This window comes from Cervus elaphus, chromosome 13, assembly GCF_910594005.1.
Source record: "Cervus elaphus chromosome 13, mCerEla1.1, whole genome shotgun sequence".
Lineage (NCBI taxonomy): Eukaryota > Metazoa > Chordata > Mammalia > Artiodactyla > Cervidae > Cervus > Cervus elaphus.
Genome location: NC_057827.1, coordinates 58,910,100 through 58,923,657, shown reverse-complemented (window position 1 = coordinate 58,923,657; position 13,558 = coordinate 58,910,100). Strand labels below are relative to the sequence as shown.

General features: G+C 41.6%; 2 protein-coding genes across 3 annotated transcripts in view; one reads left to right on the top strand and one right to left on the bottom strand.

The window, feature by feature from the left end:
• The window catches only part of CPSF2 (cleavage and polyadenylation specific factor 2), a 35,443-nt gene extending 29,005 nt beyond the window's left edge, over nucleotides 1-6,438 (bottom strand). The window contains exons 1-2 of one of the 2 annotated variants that reach the window (XM_043921709.1): nucleotides 6,285-6,438; nucleotides 3,091-3,152 (exon numbers count right to left, since the gene is read on the bottom strand). The gene's annotated coding sequence lies outside the window, so the exon portion shown is untranslated. Of the gene's footprint in view, nucleotides 1-3,090; nucleotides 3,153-5,377; nucleotides 5,502-6,284 lie in introns of those variants that run through there. The other variant, XM_043921710.1, reaches the window with a different exon arrangement.
• A 179-nt stretch (nucleotides 6,439-6,617) lies between these two features.
• Nucleotides 6,618-13,558, top strand: NDUFB1 (NADH:ubiquinone oxidoreductase subunit B1). The gene is made up of 3 exons (XM_043921711.1): nucleotides 6,618-6,774; nucleotides 12,363-12,507; nucleotides 13,445-13,558. Exons 2-3 carry the CDS (start codon nucleotides 12,368-12,370, stop codon nucleotides 13,479-13,481), a joined length of 177 nt encoding a protein of 58 aa, XP_043777646.1. The 5' UTR covers nucleotides 6,618-6,774; nucleotides 12,363-12,367; the 3' UTR covers nucleotides 13,482-13,558.

Below are 13,558 nucleotides of genomic sequence, written 5' to 3'. Positions count from 1 at the left end.
TCAAAAGGCCTTTTTTCTCCTGTATTCCCTGACCTCAAACGCAGGAAGCATGTGCTCCCTATTCGTCACTGCAGCCTCCAGCCCACGTCTTCTCCTTCCTCCTGGAAACACTCTAGTCCCGCTGAACTCATGCTGCCCAGCCAGCTCGCTGTGAGCCTTTCCTGTCCTTCCTCATTAATGGAGGACTTTAGTTCCTGACAGTCTTCCTCTGAGTAGCTTCATTACTGACCTCTTCTCCCCTTGACTTTCTCAACTCCAATAATCTTCCTTTCACTTCAGCCACCGGGCACCACAGTCACAACCATGACCTTATCACAACCAATAAGCTGCAGCACTTTCAAAATTTCACCTTCAACTATCTCCCCGTCTCACTCCCACCTTCACTACTCTAGAATTCCCACTGCAAAAACCCCTTGGCCTCACTGTATCATCTCTAATTCACTGACTACTTTTTCACTGTCCCTGACCACCTCCTGTCTCCACTCATGTTATATGCATCCACAAGCCATCATGATTATTTTGCAAATACTCAAGTGTTTTGCAGCTCTAGTCCTTCTCTGTACAAGTCTGGCAAAATCCTAACCTTCACTAACTCCAATCATGCACCTTGTCTCTTCAAGCAGCTCAATGCTGCCAGAGCGGGGCAAAAAACCAATCGTACAACTATGCTATTTGCTCTTTAAATTCATGGTCAAAGATCTCAAACAGGCACTATGTCCTACCTACCAATCTGATTTTTCTTAGCAGGTTGACTTTCCATCTGAGACCACCATTTCACATCTCTTCTCTGCTCAAGCATCACACACCCTTCCCTCCACCCTACTCTGTTGATAATCTCACCTCATTCCTCAATCAGAAGACAAAAGTAATCAGACAGTAACTCCACATTTTCCAAATACCATAGCTATTACGTTAACCTATCTGTACGAACGCTGTTGTGTCTCCCATCACACAGAACAAGTAGTGCAGCTCTCATTCAAGGCCAAGCCTGTGTGTGCGCTCTGAATTCCACTCCTGCTTATCTTCTACACAACTTCTCCAGTCATCCCCTCTTTCTCCTGCGTCATCAATGGATCACCGATGTACCATTCCCGTTAGCACACAAAGATACTCTAGAATTTCCCATCTTAAAAGAACCCTCTCTCAATCCTACAGTCCCCTGCAACTGCTTTATCACTTCCACGCTCTCCTTTCACAGCAAAATTTCTCAGAATTATTTGTCCACAGATGTGTCTCTACTTTCTCATCTCCCATTCAAACCACTGAATCTGTCTTTCTCCACCATATCACCAGAAGAGTTTTCATGAAGGTCACTGACAAACCTCTATACAACTGAAGCCAGTGGACATTTCTGTGGTCCCAACTTACTGGAAATCGTAGCAGCATTCAATGAAATTAATAGCTCCATCCTCCCAGAAACACCTTCCTCTGATCCTCTGGGTCAACCATCTCCTGATTTTCCTTATATCTAACTGGCCATTCCTCACTCTCCTCAATTAATTCCTTCTTCTCCCCCAACCTCTATATGAGGCAGTGCTTTTCTGCAGGACTTTCTCTTTTCTCTCGAGGTAATCTTACAGTCCTTCAGCTTTAAGATCATCTGGTCTCTGACTGCATCATCCTTGATCTTTTACTTGTTTTTCACATCTAACCCGTCAGTAAATCCTTCCTTTTTACCTCTATTCTATTTCTCAATTATAATAATTTGTCATATATTTCCTTCTATCTCCACTGTCACCAAGATCTCTAACTAGTGTGAGTTATTGTTTTCCCTACCTCAAATTCATTCTTTCAGAGACATTTTCTAACCACCCTAAGGTCCACCCCACCTCAGTTACATCCTATAACGTGTATTTTCCTTCTATTTTCTTCAAAATACATAGTATCCACCTGTACTTGCTGCTTATTTGATCACTTTGCCCAACCCCTTATCTCCTTTTAACCCCTACACCAGAATAAGGACTCCATGAAAGTAGAGACTTTTGTCTCTTCTGATTATATTCTAGCACCCCTACAGTGCCTAACACATTGGTGGTCAATAAGTGCTTCTTAAATGAATAAATGAAGATGGCTAGTCTTAAATGAGCTTAGTGCTATTTCCAAACCATTAACAGCTACCTTTTCATACTGTTCACGGGGTTCTCAAGGCAAGAATACTGAAGTGGTTTGCTATTCCCTTCTCCAGCAGACCATGTTTTGTCAGAACTCTCCACCGTGACCCGTCCATCTTGGGTGGCCCTACACGGCATGGCTCATAGTTTCATTGAGTTAGAAAAGGCTGTGGTCCATGTGATCAGATTGGTTAGTTGTCTGTGATTGTGGTTTTCATTCTCTCTACCCACTGATGGAAAAGGAAAAGAGGCTTATGGAAGCTTCCTGGTGGGAGAGACTGACTGAGGGGGAAACTGGGGGTAACAGAGGATGAGATGGTTGGATGTTATCACTGACTCAGTGGACATGAGTTTGAGTAAGCTCTGGGAGTTGGTGATGGATAGGGAAGCCAGGCGTACTGGAATCCATGGGACTGCCAAGAGTCGGACACGACTGAGCAACTGAACTGAACTGCACTGAACAGCTACCTATTTATACGCACTTCCTTTGGTTTGGGAGAGCTCTCTGAATGCAGGACCAGGTCTGATCTATGTTCGTATCCTTACTATATGAGCACGTCTTATACAGTGGATGTTTAATAATCACTGTTGCTAAAACAAATAAACTGAAATTAAAAATACATTGACTTAGTGTGTTCCTATTTTTAAGGGATGAGAAATACACAGATACTAATTCTCTATTTGAAGAAACGTGTTTATACAGTTTAAAATAGGACTTGGATCTCCCTGTCAAAAAGCTCCATGTACCACAATTATAATAGTGGCCTAAGAGAAATTCTTTTCCAACTTAAATCTACTTTACTCTCCCACTTTCTTTATTTAGATTATGACACGAAAATACAAAGCATCTTACAGATAGAACCGAATGAGCTCATTTATAACTTTTGCAAACTCAGATTGCAACAGATGAAAAGATGTTTTTATTATAATTGCTTATAATATAATAAAGCTGTATCTTTATTAGACACTCTTTACTTACTGGTATCTCAGTTGTATTTGGGATGAAACACCATGAATTCAAAGGAAGACTTCTTTACATATCTAAAAAATAAAGAAATAAGAGTCTCATGAATGTGGTATAATGATTTACATCTGTTTTTAATTTTGGTGTTTAACTTCTGTGTCTTATCCTAAGGTAAAGATAGTGAACAGCAGCAAGTAGAATACTATATGGTCCTATAAAAAAAAAATCTTGGAAATAAGATTTTTAAAACTGACATTAATTTATGTTATTGAGAATCATAAAAGAGGTGGGATCTTAAATTATTCATTAAGGACTGGTAGGCCATGGGGAAAAAGAGATAAAGAGAAAAGGTATTCAAAACAAGAGAAAAACATGATTAAAAGCCAAAATAAAAACTTATTAGAGTACCAGTAACAATACTACCCTGGTACAATTTCATGGAAGCAAAAAAATGAAAACGTCTTAATGAACAGAAAAAGGTCAGCTAATGAAAGGCCTTAGAAACTTTGGACCTAATTATAATTGCTAAACAGAGAAGAGGCAACAGAGACATTTTAAGGTCAATTATCAAGTAAGATGTCATGATACAGGTAGTTCTGTGTATTTTAAAAAACTAGCTGGTATACATGACTGATTAGATAAAGAAGATAAGAGAATACAGGGAGATTAAAAAAAGAGTATTTAGCAGCCCACTTCCTCCTTTCAAACTTACTGGTTCTATTTTGAGACTAACTTTCTTTAGCCCCACATGTACCTTATAACTCTGACATAGAATTCACTAGTTGTTATTTAAGTAACCAAGACTTGAAACTCGACATGTTGGACTCCTTCCTTTACTTCTTGGGCTATTAGACTGTTAGCAACTCCTGATTATTTCCCGCTTAGAATGCTTTTGTACATTTATTACTCTCTTTCCATTCATATTGCAAGCACCCTTACCTTACACAGGGTCTCACTACCTCAGAGTTTCTCTTGGCCTGCAGCCTTTTCTTCCTTCACCTCAACACAAACCTTGCTGCGGGATTAATCTTCCAAAACACCTCTGAATATGATCCCTGACTGAAAAATCTCTGAAGGCTTCTATTTAAAAAAACAAAACCTTAATGCCTTAGCAGGCAACGGAGGGCGCCAGCAAGCTGCCCTGAGATCACCACTACCATCATCTTAAGGCCCAGCTCAAATCTAACATCCTCACTAATCCCCGTATCACTAGTCTAGACTCGAACAGCTCTGTCCAACAAAAATATCACGCAAGCCACAAACGTAATTAAAATTTTTTCAGTCACACTGAAGTTTTACATGTGAAATTAATTTTATTTTACTTAACCCAATATTTCCAAAATATTATCATTTCAACATGTAATCACTATTAAGACATTAATGAGTTTTGGTACTAAATCATTGTATTTTATGATTACAACACATCTCAATTCAAACCAACCACAATTTCAAGCGCACAACAGCTACAGGTAGCTAGTGGCTACTGTAATAGCCCAAGTCTAGACTCTAAAATCAATGCTTTGGACTGCGCTTTGCCACTCCTAAAGTGCAAGCTAGCATCATACTATTTTCACGTTCACGCCTTAGACTTGATTTTAATGGCATCACCAACCACTTAATCTCCCAGACTAAAAATTAAGTCACCCTCTGACCACCAAATTGGCTGCCATCAGTCAAACCCTATTTGACATTTCAGAAGTCTCTCTGACATCCTTTACTCTCCTGCCTCAGTGGAGGCACCCCATTACCTTACCTGAATGACTAATTTCCTCTCATCTAGTTTTTCTGTTCCAAGTTGATTCTCCACAAAGCAGACAGACAGACCATCCTAAAAAACAAATATCCTCGCGCCCCTTTCTTGTGATTTCCAGCTAACTACTAGGTCTGAACACCTTCCTTGGAAAGCAAGGTCCTTCACAAGTTTACCTTAATCTCCCTCTTGCTTCACCAACCACCCTTGCACTGCATGCTCAAGCCTGCTTTCTCCTGCTCTCCTTAAGTCAGTCAAAACTTCTCCAGTCTTTGCATCTCTGTACTGTATCCAGAGATGACCTTTTCCTTATCTTAGTACTTTCCTTTTGACTCTTAATGACCCAGTTCAAATATTTACTCCTTTATAAAGCTATTTTGGTGTCTCCAGGCGATGTTTTTCATTTTTAGTTAACACAAGTGGGCACAAAGAATATATGTTGAATGGATGTTAAATGAATGGGGGAAGAGTAAAATGAATCTTTTTTATCTCCAGTGCCAAGCACAGGGCTCAAAGCAACACAAATATGTACTGAACGGAATGAATCCTCACCATATAAATTCCTTCTGAGGGGGGAATGCTGACCATTTCACCTCAATTATCTGTCACAGCCACTCGTTCTCAATCAGGGCTGCATATGCTGATGACAACTAAGGGGAACCATGCAAAATCTAAGGGAAAACCAAAGAGTCTGGGTTAGCTCTGGAGCTCCAGTGAGAAAAGTCTCCTCTTGATCAGGTCCGGGAGAGCACTAGTTTCATAAAAGGCTCTAAGGTTCTAAAAAAAAAAAAAAAAAAAATCAGAGCACGGGCAATTGATAACGCTCATTCGCCTGGTCACAGGAAGCCTGACCCGCCGGAGTTAAAATTATTCTGACCTCCTGTTTACCGTTGAGCATGTATATAGAGTACTGATGCTGGAAGCGCGCAAAGGCGATGCGGGGGTCGGGGGAGGGTCCGGGAGGGGGGTTGCGGAGACTGTTTTCAAAAGCATGGTAACGTCTTCAAGGTTTCTGGAGTCGATTAACTAAAAAGAACGCCTGTTTTGTGCCCAGCAGCCTCGTGGTCTTTCAGTACGAGATGACGGGAAGACCCAGAGGAAGGGGGCCGAGAACAAGTTAACCAAAAGGCTAAGGAACCGAAGCTGGCGTCGGATTAACTCCTCCAGCATCGAGAGACTGAAAGGGAGGCGGAAAGCGGCAGAAAGGAGAGAAAGAGAGCTTGGGAGTGAATCGTAGGAACTGCCACGAAAGACCGGGAGCTTTGGATCCATGGAGAAGTCACTGTCTTTCCCTCTCTGAGTACTTCCGCCAGGGACAACCGGGACAGTCGCACCCGAAGCCCTGGGGGGCACGTCCCCACGCTGAGACCCGGGCGGAGTCGGAGCCCGGCTCTCCCCGAGGGCCGAGACGCCCCCTCCCCCATCCAAAGGCGCACAGCTTTCTTCCGCCCCCACTTGCCTCTCAGTCCTCCCCCAACGCGGTCCACTGCCCTTCCCAACCCCCTAATCGAATCCACGTTCAAGAGCGAGAAAAGCTGACGTTGGTTCAGCAGCGCCGGTGACGATCAGCCAGGAGAAGCCCCTCAATGGCCGCCGCCATTTTGAAACTGAAGGCGACCCCGCGGAGGCGGGGAGACACAGGGTGATACCATCTTCGGGGGTCGGGGGTGGGGGTGGAAACTGGAAGAAGGGGGTGGCGCTTACACCGAGTCTCATCACCTGGGGCCGAAGTTTCATTTCTCAAGGATTTCTAACGTGTTGAAGCTAAAATTAAATATGAGAAGAGTCGAGCAGTCAAAGGAAGAAGAGGTATGATTTCCCGGAGCCACCCCTCTCATGGACCGGACGCGGCTAATGGTGGGTCCCGAGGCCGCAGCTTCCGCCGGCGCGAGTGACTGCGCTCGCCGCTGTCCTTTGTCGTGGGGTCGTTGTTGGCTCCGAGGCCGCAGGTGGGTTAGGGGTCCAGGGCGGTCGAAGCGGGGAGACTCGCCGTTGTGCAGGCGGGGAGGGGGCACCTCTAGGAAGGCGCGCGGCGGCGGCGTGTGCACCGGCGTTGGGCTGGTCTGGGCCTCCTCGGGGCTGGAACGGCTTCCTGAGGTTTCTGGGCGAAGGAGACCGAGAGAGGAAACGAGCCGACCCTCTGGTGGGCGGCTGCGCTCATGCTTCCCGCCTGGCGCTTTTGGGAAAGGGTATTCTGAGGTTGTCCTAACTGGAAAACATCTTTAGATGTTATGGGACCGGAGGGGAAACCGGCCGGAATCAAAGCTCCCAGACTGAGGGATCACAGCTTTCTGGCTATATAGACAGCCTGGAAGGGGCAGCCTCTCCGCGAGCATTTCCGATTCGCCCAAGTTTCAGAGTTCTGTCTTCCTCGTTCTTCAGGATTGGAAACTAACCTTACTCTCTTTAAAGTCTTAAACCCTCCTGAGCCGCCAAGCCCCAAAATACACACTAAGTAATATTTGTTTTGATTTCTAGAGTGTACATGTCATTCAATCGAGGTTCCGGTCCTCAAAGAGTTCAGTTTCTCCTTGCATCCAGAACTGATTTTTTTATATGTTAAGTCGACACTTTGGATCAATACACATAAATTGCTGTAAGGACTAATGTCTAACCATCTATGTTTTTCCGGTGTGAATTTAGGAGGACTCAACAAAAAGTCACACCATATACAATTTTCTTTATAGATGTTAAGCGGGAAAAACTGGGTTGAAGGAAAGGTAATAAGGCAAATGTTCTATCATGCTGCACAGATAATGCACTTTTTACGAACTGAAGGTGGGTGGCAACCTTTTATATGCACTGGGAAACCAAAAAATTCTCGTGACTCACTTTATCTCTATATTCGCTTTATTGCAGTGGTCTGGGATGAAACTTGTAATATCTCAAGTTATGCTTTCAGTAGGAAATATGAGGTAAAGCTAAGAGTAAGATTAATATACATGCTAACCTTTATACTTACTGTAAAAGACAGAAAAGCATGAATAAAGAGCATGGACCAAGGAGCCAGACTGCCCGGGTATTAATCCCAGTTCTGGCACTTACTGCTTCTGTGACCTTAGACAACTTGATTGTCCCTGGATTTCCTCCTCTGAAAAAAGTATACTGGCTTCACTGGGGTCATGGCATTAGTTAATACATGTATAGTAATGTAAGGATTACATGAACTGGAAATTATGGAAAGCAGTTAAGAACCATGCCTGACAGAGAGTGCTCTAAGAGTCATGTCTTTCTGAAAGTAGGGAGAAAATTTTGGATCATTTTGGTATCAGAGGATACATGATCAGTTACTCAATTCCCTGAGTTCAGAAGATAAAAACCATTTATTTATTTATTTATTTATTTTTTTTTTTCAGGAATACCATAGCTATTCTCAGTTCTGAAGTAGAAGCAAAATTTTTCTTGAGAGTCTTCATATAAAGAAGACACTAATAATATGTACAGTGCCCTTGAGGGCACCCATGTGGATGTTACTCTTCATCCAAACCTAGACTTGTCTCATTAGAGAATGTCCCAGATGCTCGCTGCCCTCCGTCCATCAAATAGAGCCATCTTATGGTCTTGGGCCTATGACCATGAACCTGTCTACACTTCTCCTCCTATCCCTTCTCAAGGGGATCATTCTAGCTCACTTTCTTTAAAAAAATGTTTATTTTTTAACGAAGGATAATTACTTTACAGAATTATGTTGGTTTCTAGCAAACATCTAGCTCACTTTTTATGTTCATCAATCTTTGTCTTTCCAGGTCATCCACTTGCAGTGGCATATGCAGGACAAATTTTATGTTCAGTGTCACTGGTCCCAAAGCCCATTAAGTAGTAGACCATGCAATAGTAATATGAAATGCCTCTGGGACTAAGATTTGCCATTTATCTCTCGGGGATGGAAATCGCTTCCATCATGTTGAAAGTAAAAGTCTCTCAGTCATGTCCGACTCTTCATCCCCAGGGACTTTACAGTCCATGGAATTCTCCAGAATACTGGAGTGGGTAGCCTTTCCCTTCTCCAGGGGATCTTCCCAACCCAGGGATCAAACTCAGGTCTCCCGCATTGGAGATGGATTCTTACCAGCTGAGCCACAAGGGAAGTCCAAGAATACTAGAGTGGGTAGCCTATCCCTGCTCCAGTGGATCTTCCCAAGCCAGGAATCAAACCGGGGTCTCCTACATTGCAGGCGGATTCTTTACCAACTGAGCTATCAGGGAAGTCCATCATGGTGATTGACTCCCACTCTGGGTTCTAAATGTACAGAATCCTTTTATCTGTCACTCCCACTGCCTTATCTGTAGAGTCTCTTTGAGAACTTGTATTAAGCAAGAGCCCATGAGGCGAGGTTCATCTTTTCTGGTCAGAGTAAAGACAGACAGAAATGCCTGCTGGCCCTGTTAGGGGAGTTCAAACAGTAATGGCTTATTAGCCCACAGCTGGCCACGGGCTAACGTCTTGGACCGAGAGTCAGCAATTACTTTTTTTTATTGGTTCAGTGTTGTGTTGTGTTGTTCTTCAGTCGCTAAGTCGTATCTGACTCTTTCAACCCCCTGGGCTGCAGCACACAAGGGTTCCCTGTCCTTCACTATCTCCTGGTTGTTGAGTTACTCAGTCGTTGTCTGACTCTTTGTGACGCCAGGGCCTGCAACCCACCAGGCTTCCCTGTCCATTACCAACTCCCGGAGCTTGCTCAAACCCACGTCCATTGAGTCGGTGATGCCATCCAACCATCTGATCCTCTGTTGTCCCCTTCTCCCACCTCAATCTTTCCCAGCATCAGGGTCTTTTCCAATTAGTCAGTTCTTCACATCAGGTGGCGAAAGTATTAGAGTTTCAGCTTCAGCAGGAGTCCTTCCATTGAATATTCAGGACTGATTTCCTTTAGGATTGACTGGTTGGATCTTCTTGCTGTCCAAGGGACTCTCAAGAGTCCTCTCCAACACCACAGTTCAAAAGTATCAATTCTTAGGTGTTCAGCCTTCTTTATGGTCCAACTCTCACAGCCATACATGACTGCTGGAAAATCATAGCTTTGTTAGACTTTTGTCAGCAAAGTAATGTCTCTGCCTTTTAATATGCTCTCTAGGTTTGTCATAGCTTTTCTTCCAAGGAGCAAGCATCTTTTAATTTCATGGCTGCAGTCACCATTTGCGGTGATTTTGGAGCCCCCAAAAATAAAGTCTGTCACTGTTGCCATTGTTTCCCCATCTATCTGCCATGAAGTGATGAGACCAGGTGCCATGATCTAAGTTTTTTGAATGCTGAGTTTTAAGCCAACTTTTTCACTCTCCTCTTTGACTTTCATTAAGAGGCTCTTTAGCTCCTCTTCACTTTACCTTCTCCAGGAGATCTTCCCAACCCAGGGGTCAAACCCAGGTCTGTCACGCTGTAGGCAGATTCTTTACCATCTGAGCCACAAGGGAAGCCACTAACTCCTGGAGTTTGCTCAAATTCGTATCTGTCCAGTCAGTGATGGTATGGTTAAATAACAGTCAGCTGTGCTGAGGGTTAAAATTGACACCTCTTAAGAAACTTACGACTGGTGGGAGAATAGATGACCCCTGGACTTCTCTAGAGATCTATATTGTCTAGTATTTTGTAGGTTAGTGCTTTCCAGGTTACATAATTTGGTTAAGGCACACATTGTTATTCCCATACTTGACTGGCTCAACTTTATAAAAAACAAGCGGCTAACTTGATCAGAATCACAAAAGGTTCCTGAGTGTTTTATTAAATAGGTCTTAAAGATCTGAATGCAAATAATGTTACTTAGGGGAGATACAATGCTACGAAAACCACCGCCTTCTAGGAATAAGGTAATGTTGCTTACATTTATATGTCTAAGAACGATTTGCAGCAAACCACCTGGGGAATTTATTTCAAACATCTCATTTATTTACATCATAGTTTTCTAGATCTCTGATATTCAGACTGGAATCTGCTGTGTGTAATATTATACTCTATGAAAGCAGTGTATAATAGTTGTGTGACTTTTAACTTTGTGTCTGTTTCCTAACCCAGTGCCTCTAGTGAGTAAACTTTGAGAAATAATTAGAATGTGTGTGATAACCAGTTTCTTAGGAGAGGCAGGAATCCAGTCTACATAGTCCTTGCACAGTTGAGTGCTAAGATTAGAAACAGCTTCTTCCCAAACACAGCTAAGCCCTTTTATTAGCAGTAATGTATTCTCTTTCTGGGATGTTCCCATGTCTTCTCAGATATTATATAGAATTTATTCATTATAGATTCATGTGCATACATACGTATTTCATCTTTAGATCCAAATTTTTACAGAAAATTGATGATTCAGCTGTGTTTCCATTGAATTAGTGCAGATTCATTTTCCATGTGATGACTTCTAGTTCTATAAAGACGTCATCCTTTTCTGCCTTTTGGAAACTCTTTAAACACTATTTTTTAAACTGGGTCTTTGTTGTGCATGTGGGCCTTCTCTAGTTGTGCAAGCAGAGGCTACTCTTCATTGCGGTATACAGGCTGCTCCTTGTGGTGGCTTCTCGTTACAGAGCACAGGCTCTTGGCACACAGGCTTCAGTAGTTGCAACACATGGGCTCAGTAGTTAGGCACACAGACTTAGTCGATCTGCAGCATGTGGGATTTTCCCAAATCAGAGATCGAACCCGTGTACCCTGCATTGGCAAGCAGATTCTTAACTACTAGACCACCAGGGAAGCCCTGGAAACTTAAAAACTTAATAAGTCTTAAGTACCATAAATGTCAATGTCAATTTGGGGAAGGGTCTCTATGAGAGGCATTTCAATATAATAGAAAGATCTGGGCCTTTGGTATGAACCTGTGTTTGAATTCCAGCTTTATATGTAATACCTATTTGGTTTAAACTGTTTTCTTATCTGTAAAATAAGAGTAATAATTTTTCATGTTATATATTGGACTCTGTGATGACTCTGGTACCTAGCAGTCATTCTACAAGAGTAAGTTCCCTTCTCTCCATATCTTTTGTAGAGTCATTTAATTGATAGACAGATCTACTGTGACATTATTCAGTATGGTTCTTAAAAAATTTCTCATGTTTTCATTTCCTTTCTAAATTAGTTTTAAAAAATAGTTTTCAATAATTATAGCTTTAAAGAATTCTGCTTCTGACAATATTATTGTTATATTAGTTTTAACATTGTGAGCTGTGCTAAATCTAAAAATATTTTACATGTGTAAAAAGTTCTAAATCAATACTAGGAGGGTGAAAATGCTCAGCTTTTGCAGGTAGAATTAATACTCTGTCCATTCCTGTGATATATCAGATCACTGGTGGAACTTGAAGTAAAATTAATAAATTGACTTTAGTGCAGTGTAATTTTCATACTCATCATTGTCATCTATGTAATCTTCATTAAGTAGATTTTAAGTAATATACTACATTCTGATGACAAATTTTAAAGAGGCTTATTATGCTTTTAAGATCTATCTCCTATATTTAGAGCTATCTTCCTGTTTCAGGTGTGATTTGAAAGATATTTCAAAAGTGGCTATATTTCAGGGTTTTTTTGTTTTTGTTTTTGTTTTTTATATAGCATTCATGATGAACTTACTTCAGGTTGTGCGTGACCACTGGGTACATGTACTTGTCCCTATGGGATTTGTCTTTGGATATTATCTAGACAGGAAGAATGATGAAAAGCTAACTGCCTTCCGGAACAAGAGTCTGTTATATAAAAGGTTGGTTTTTTTATTTTTTTAAACCAACAGTCAGCTTTTGGAAGTGTTCTTAATATCATTTGTGCCAAAAATAAAGAGAAGGGGTAATTCCCACTCCTCCAAGGATTTAGTGATACTATTTTGTAGTCTTGTTTGTTGTTCAGCCCTTACATAAAGCAGTATGATTACTTTTGCAGTGTAAACAAGTCTTTAGTTTCTGAACAGGCTATTTCAGATCTTTGAAAGTCTTTTATTTCAAGGTACATTTTAATGTAGAAACAGTTTTATGCCATCTGATCAAAGCCTATTCTGTATGCAGCTTTAAAATATATTATCATATACTGTCTTACTTAGTACATGATGTAGCTGAAACCAACAGCACTAATGGCTTGAGGCGCTGGTCTCAACCAACACTCCTCAAGAGCTTTAGGCAGGATGGTTGGGTGATCAAATAGCAACTGGCAGCCACCTTGTCCCATTGTGTCTCTGGAGGTGGCTTATTTGGCAGCAGAGATAGAGTTAGCATGGCAGGTTATCTGCCACTGGCGGTGATGCTGGGAAGGAGGAAGCTCACAGACAAGAGAATCGAGCAGCAGCCACAGGAGGTGTGTAGAGGAGGTTCATAGTTGGGGATTTCGAGAAAGATAAAATGAGCTAGAAAGAGTCTAAAACATTAAATGGACTCACGGAGAGGATAATTGCTTTCATATAGACTAATGAGAAATTACAGTTGTTAAAAAAAAAATTACAGTTGTTTAATCTGGAAAAATGAAATTGAAGAGGTGGTAAAAGGTTTAAAATCACAATAGAATGAATATTCTCAATCTAATAAAAATTTTTGAATGGGTCAGTTTAATACAGTATAAAACACCAAATTCATATTCTCCTGACATTCCCTTTTATTCTTTCATAAAAGTTTTCTTTACACTTTTGCTTCTTTTTTTTTCTTTCTTTGCAGGGAATTGAAACCTAATGAAGAAGTCACCTGGAAATAATGGCTACAGCTGAATTACAGAATGTTCACATTTTTTAAATTATAAGAGAAATAAAAACACTCATTATTTAATCTGAA